The sequence below is a fragment of the Labeo rohita genome, chromosome 7 (genome assembly GCF_022985175.1).
Source record: "Labeo rohita strain BAU-BD-2019 chromosome 7, IGBB_LRoh.1.0, whole genome shotgun sequence".
Lineage (NCBI taxonomy): Eukaryota > Metazoa > Chordata > Actinopteri > Cypriniformes > Cyprinidae > Labeo > Labeo rohita.
In genome coordinates this window covers 39,433,177-39,439,979 of record NC_066875.1, presented here as the reverse complement: position 1 = coordinate 39,439,979, position 6,803 = coordinate 39,433,177, and the positions used below count along the sequence as shown (strand labels likewise).

The 6,803-nt window shown below is 45.5% G+C and overlaps 1 protein-coding gene across 1 annotated transcript; it reads left to right on the top strand.

Moving 5' to 3' along the window:
• si:ch211-212k18.5 (sal-like protein 1) lies at positions 1–6,330 on the top strand. Its single transcript, XM_051114719.1, has 3 exons — positions 1–373; positions 1,987–5,126; positions 5,236–6,330. The coding sequence occupies exons 1-3, from the start codon at positions 298–300 to the stop codon at positions 5,449–5,451; spliced, it is 3,432 nt and encodes a 1,143-aa protein (XP_050970676.1). The 5' UTR covers positions 1–297; the 3' UTR covers positions 5,452–6,330.
• The last annotated feature ends 473 nt before the right edge of the window (positions 6,331–6,803 follow it).

Here is a 6,803-nt window from a genome sequence, read left to right as displayed (position 1 = left end):
GAGAAAGAGGGGACTTGTTGAGGAAAAACAGCCACACACGCACTCGCCAGTTCACACAGCAACAGCGGACGACGTCATGGTTCGCTTCAGCAGCCCACACCAATTTTAAGTTTTTTTTTTCATCATTATTTTTTTAAACTAACTCTTTCAACAGATGCTGATGTTGTCTTAACGCGTCCTGCAAGGTGGATTATTTACGAACAAGGGAGTTCGGTATTTATTTATTCAATACCGGTCTTATAATTTGCGTTGCAAAGTTGGTTGATGCCCGTAACTCTCACCGTCTGCTCGTGAATCATGTCACGCCGGAAACAGAAACGGCCCCAGCAGCTCGTTAACGCGGACCCCGGGGGCACACGCTTGATGCCGCAAGGTGAGGAAATCATTCCTTTGTTAATTATTTGTTACCCTGGACTAATTGGTAGCAATGTTTTATAATTAAAAAACGACTAGCTAATTAAAAAAGTTTTTTTTGCATAACTAGTTACAGTTTACTAAGAGCACCTGTTACCCAAACAGTATTTTTATATACTTTAAAATAGTCTTTATCACCTTAAGCATTATGATACAGGTTAAAATGTACTAGTGCGTTTGGCCCTCTACTCAGTGAGCCATTGTTTAAGAGCTACAGCACACAGCTCACATTTCTGCCATGACCTGACTTTAAAAAATAAGTAGTTTGCTGACATTTCCCGCTCAAAATGTCTGCTAAGTGTGTTATATTGAAAGAAGGCTCTTGAAGACATGGCCAGAGGGTTGGTCTAAAGGTGTTCGGCCGTATGGCCGGTCATTATGTTGACATGAATCACTCAGGGGCCATAACTGCGTTAGCTTTTCACTAATGTCAGTCCTCCAAGAGACTTGCAGCATAGTCAGTTTGATTGCTGGGGGTCTTTTATGCATTTAGAGAAGTCTCCTATTCAGTGTGAATAAGGTGCAGGCAAGGGGGAGGGGACGAAGGGGGTGTTTGGGTAAAGATTAATCTCTTCTCACTCTATTCTCTCCTCTTCTCCCTTATTCTCTCTCTCATGTTTCCATGTGCTCCTCTTTTCTGCTCCCACCGTGTTCCCCCCTTCCCACTCCCTTGCCTCTATTCACTTTGTACCTCTGCTCAGTTGGGGGTTCCACTGTTAGAATACAGAGAGGAGAAAGAATGCACCGTTGCGTGCATGCATGGAAGAAAAGTTAGCTAAGGAATCTTAAGGATGCAGCACCTTTGTGATTCGATTTCTATAGCTATTGGCAAGAACAGGTACTAAGTTCTGAGGGTGTTTTCTTTTAGGGTTGAGCATTTCAGATGCATTTCAGCAGATTTGTCAGTGTACAGTCACTGTGTGTCAGTATGCTAGAGAATGAAAATAGTTTGTCTGTCAGTCAACTCACTATTTTCCCAACCCCCTTCTTCTAGTTCTTTTTCTGCGCTCAAGATTCTAAAAGAATTTGACCTTAGAGCTCATGAGGTGAGGTCATCTAGCCAATCACAGCGCATGGACAGTGCCCAAAACCCTTTCTATGCCCTGACCTCTGACCCTGTGTGGGGTCAGGGGGGAAGGGTGAATAGAGAGATGAAAGATGTAGTTGATGGACAGAGGGTTGGGTTAAGAGGGGTTATGGGTTGTTGTGGTGATATCTATTGTCCTCTAAAAAGCGTTGCAATAGCTGCAAGGTGGTTAGGGAGTTGTGGCAAGAGTGAGGACGGAAGATGTGAGTGTGGTGTATGAAGGTTGTGATTTAAGGGTGAAAGATCATTAAGAATGCAGAATGACAAGTGGTATTCAGCATTTTGGTGAAAGAAAACTGTTGACAAAGGAACTGGCCTAAATAGAAAGGCTTTCTCATAACTCGTTCTTACAGAACTCAGTTACAATAATGAATATATACATCAAATTATACAACAATGAAACAATGCAGTAACAATATTATGTTTACAAATTGTCATTGTCTGATCATTCTTAATTCTTATTGTTTATTTTCTTTATTTTCCAGATGACCAGCTTCCAGTGAAATCTCCATCCACCTCTCTTGCCTCTGAAGCTACCTCGTCATCGTCCTCTTCCTCTCCAACATCCCTTCAGGACTGTCAGCCTCCTTTGGCCCCAAGACCGTCTCCTGGCGGCCTTCATGCCCCCTCGCTCCCCAATGAGAGCTCATCACCTCCGCACTGGCCAAATCACATTGCCTCATATTCTACATCTCTGCCTAATGCACACTCATCCCTCTCTCCAGACTTTCCACACCCTTCTCTGTCCTCCCAGACCCACTCTCCTCCCCCTAGCCAGCAGAAATCCACTCATATTTCATCTCATCAGCCCCACTCCACTGTGACATCCCCACCGATGGGTATTTCTGCAACCACCACTACCTCCTCTTCCTCATCTTTATCCTCCTCATCATCGCTGGGTGCCCCACCACATCAAGGAAGTCCTAGTCCCATCCACCAAACACCTTCATCGCCTTCAGAGCAACTCCAGGTGCCTCCAACCCTCGCTGTACTGTTAGAGGAGCTTAGGGTCCTGCAGCAAAGACAGATTCACCAAATGCAGATTACAGAAGAGATCTGCAGGCAGGTGCTGCGCCTAGGTGGTATGGTCAGTGCCCAAGATGCACCTCAGGGATCTGTGGACAGTCAACAGAGTGATGCAGGCTCTAGCTCCCCACCTAATGCTGTCTCCGGTGCCTCTTTAATTGCCCAAGCTCCTACATCCAAGCCCAACCAATCATCACACAATGGAACCAGAGCTCTTTATTCCACAACTTCATCTTCAACATCCTCCTCATCTTCCTCATCCTTAGTCACCTCTTCAGCTTCTGTGCACCCTCTCTCTCTAACACTAGGACTTCCACCTCGTTACCTCAATGAAAAGTCTCCCAACACCTCCGTCAGTCATGGCAATGGTGTGAATTTCCCAACTCCTCCCTTGCCCACGGTCAGCCTCTCTCAAGAACAGCTATCTCTAAATTCCACTGTTAGTACATCAAACGGATCTTCAAGCTCCTCTTCAGGCCGCCAGCAGCACATATGCCGATTCTGTGGGAAGGTTCTAAGCAGTGACTCCTCGCTACAGATTCATCTGAGATCCCACACCGGTGAGCGCCCATACCAGTGTCCGGTGTGCCTCAGTCGTTTCACTACCCGCGGCAACCTCAAAGCCCACTTCCTTCGTCACCGTGAGCAAAATCCTGAGCTGTCACTCTCTCTCTTGCCACCCGCACTGTCTGAGCAGAGCCAATCAGGATCTGGCTCAGGGCCATCACAGAGGCGCAGGAAACGTCGAGCAGAGGATGAGGAGCCTTTTGGGGTTAAAGGTAGTGTAGGTGTGCCAGATAGTTTAGCTCTCGGTTTCCTGTCTGGGTCATCTCATCCATCTCCCTCCTCCCTTCCGTTGCCACCCAGTGTTGATCTGGCCCTGCTTTCCACCGCCCACTCTTTGCTACAGCTTAACCGGGCCTCAGCTGCAGCCGCAGCCTCTGTTTCCACTAGTGTGCAGTCATCATCTTCATCCATCACCTCCTCTGCCATGGCTGGTCAATTCAAAGGTGCAAAACAGCAGAGGTTTGATGAGAATACACCACCACACTCTACCTTACATCCCGGTTCCCCCTATTCCCAGCTGGCACACCTTCCGAAGATTCTCTTCCCATCAGGTCCCTCTGCACACCATCCTAGCCTTGCCCTTCTTCGCCCTCCTCACCTCGCTTCCCCTCACCTCCCACTTACCTTCCCTTTCTCCTCATACCCCAAACCTCAAAACTCCTCTCCTCCGTCCTCCTCTCCGTCCTCATCCTCTGCCACCTCTGACACCTCAAAGCTGCAAAGATTGGCTCAGAAATTAGAGAAGCAGCCCCTCCCTAAAAGCACCAATGAAGGCCAGGCTCAGGCGAATGACATATCCACAACCTCCAATGCTAATGCAATCTCAGCTTACAGGAGGGAGATGATGGCAGCATTAGGGCTGAACCCGAATCCCGGCAGTGAGCCGGCAAGCCAAGAGCTCCAAGGATCAACTGCCTCCTCTTTGGTCCCTAATCAGTGCGGGGTGTGCCTCCGTGTCCTTAGCTGCCCAAGGGCGTTACGTCTCCACCAGGCTACTCACTTGGGTGAACGTCCATTCCCCTGCAAACTCTGTGGCCGCTCCTTCTCCACAAAGGGAAGTCTAAGGGCTCATCTAGCCACACACAGAGCACGTCCAGCCAATGCACGTGGCCAGAATTCATGCCCGCTCTGTCAGCGCAAGTTTACCAATGCTGTGGTACTGCAGCATCACATTCGGATGCATTTGGGGGGCCAGTTGCCTCCAGAAGGTAATGGGGACCTACAGTCAGAGGAAGACCTTGGTCAAATGGATGGGGTGTCTTTACCCAAAAACCTTCAGTCTCTTCCTCTAAATATGAGCATGTCTTCCTCTCCCAGCTTACTGGAGTCTGGTGCTAGCCTAAGAGATGCTACATCAGGTGTTGCAGATCAGTTAATGGAGTCAGATCAAGATCCCTATGACAACACACCTGAGACAAGTCCAACCCTGGAGAAGGAGGAACCCTCAGGAGAAAACAGCCCACCTGACAATTCAGTTCCCTCAGATGAGAATCATTATGGCACAGTCCATCATAGCAAATCTCAAGTCAACGGCTCTGCAGAAGAGGATGAAGACACGCCCTTATCTCTCTGTACCCGGACCAACTCCCAGGACACCTTATCTGATAAAAAATGGCACAATGGTGCTTCACATCAATCGGTGATCAGTGGCCCCAAACCTAGTTTAAGCTCTGAGGCTCTTGATCTGTCACCTGCCCTCACTCCACCCTCCAGCCCAGGGCTGTCCACTGAGTCAAAATCAGACCAAAGCAGCGAGCAGACAACATTTCATGTGAACGGAATAGACCATGATGGTGATTCTCATCCAGTCACAGAAAATGCTTCTTTGCACATTCCAGACAGAGCCGTAGAGCAGAAGGTAAAAGCTGAGGATGCACAAGAGTCTGCAGAGGAGGATAAAAGAAAAGATAAAGAAAAGACAGAAGTGACTTCATCAGAGACTCCCGTAGCCCCTCCACAACCACAGCGCTCAGAGAAACCTTACAGCTGCTCAGAGTGTGGAAAAGAGTACGCTAGCCGCAGTGGATTGAAGGTACGTAGATTAATGTGCTATTTTGAAGACAGAATGTTAAGATCAGATTTTTATCTAATACATGTGATGTCATGTAGGAACAAGACTTCTAATTTTTGTGTTTCAACAGGGGCATATGAAAGTCCACAGCGCAAGTATGAACCAGTTGGCCAGTACTGCATCCTCACAGTCCTCTGAGGGAAAAGTTGTGGAGGAGTCGACCCATCGAAAACTGAGAGGAGAGGATGCTAAAAACATGTCGGAGGAAAGTACAAATAAACTGTCCTTGATGGAGCATCCGGCGTCTACTACTGAAAGAGACGTCAGGCCTGAAAACACTGCTTAAAAGAATGTGATTAGTTAGGTTTTAGCACTATTCTTGTTTACTGATTTCTATGACAACTTTTTTCAACTTTGTGTTTAGGAGTAGTTTTTAATTGTTTGATATTGTAGAATATTAGTCAATCAATCCATATGTAATAGTAGTGCCTTTTCATGAAGACAATTAAATCATATTGATAAAGACTTAGTAAGTCTTTCGACTTCAAATATCAGGATGCACAGAAATTGGATCTTGAAAATAGTATTTGTGTTTAACAAATGACAAGCAAATTAATTATGTGTCTAAGTGCAATTTCAGAAATCAATTTGGAACACTAGGATATACATTAAAATTGCATATCAAATATTTCAAGGAAAACTCTAGGAAAAAAGGGACTGACCTGATATGTGAGATGGGTTTATAGGGATCATACCAAAACTGATCAACTGATGTGCAGCTGAATGTAAATATCAATTTTGTTTTATGTACCCTGTTTTTATCTTCTTTCATGCTGCTGTACTTTGTAGGTGTTTCTCTAAATAGCTGCACTATATCTGTGACTGCTGAAACTCTCATTGACAAGGGACGTGTAAGATGACAATGTTGGGATTGAATTGCCGCAATGCCTGTTCTTCAACCTTCTTGCTTTAAAAGCCCTGATTGATTTGGGTTTGTTATTTGATTATGAAAAACCACAAAATCATATTAGTTTTCACAATGCTGCAGATGAGCAAAAGCAGCTCAAAACTGCTATAGATTTAAGCTCTCAATATTTTTGTAAACTTGAAGGTTGAAACAACTTTGTTGGTCCTTTTGAACTCTATGAAGCGTTGTGTTATAATTTTCTTGGATGTAATATGGTCCTAACTTGTCAAAAAGAGAAATAAAGTCAGAATGAATGTCTCAAGTTTTGTGTTTTTTTTTTAATGTATGTGCATTATTTTAATTGCGCCGAACACAAAACTGCCACCTGTTAAGCTATTTTCAGCATCCGATGAGGCTTTTTGTTGTTGTTGTTCCATAAGGCGCTTTGTTCTTCAGCAATTGTCTTCATTCACCCCCCCGTTTTAAAAAGTCTGCTTCCTTTAATGTTTTAGTTTCCCAGATTGGTGGTGTGCATGTTGATGGCTGTATGTGTGTATGTTGTGTGCGTGTTTGTTCACACACACATATACTTGTGTAATGTGATTGAGTGTGCAGCTGTACAGACTTTACTCCCTCCCCTCAAACACCCTCTCGCTTTCTGTGTCATGCTCTCTTTCATATGCTCGCTCTTTCATTTTCTCTTTCATTCTTTGCCTCTTTCACTCTCTTTCCATCCCACCCCCCCTCCCTGTGTAATGCGGCTGACACACAGGAAGCTCTAATCCTCGCAC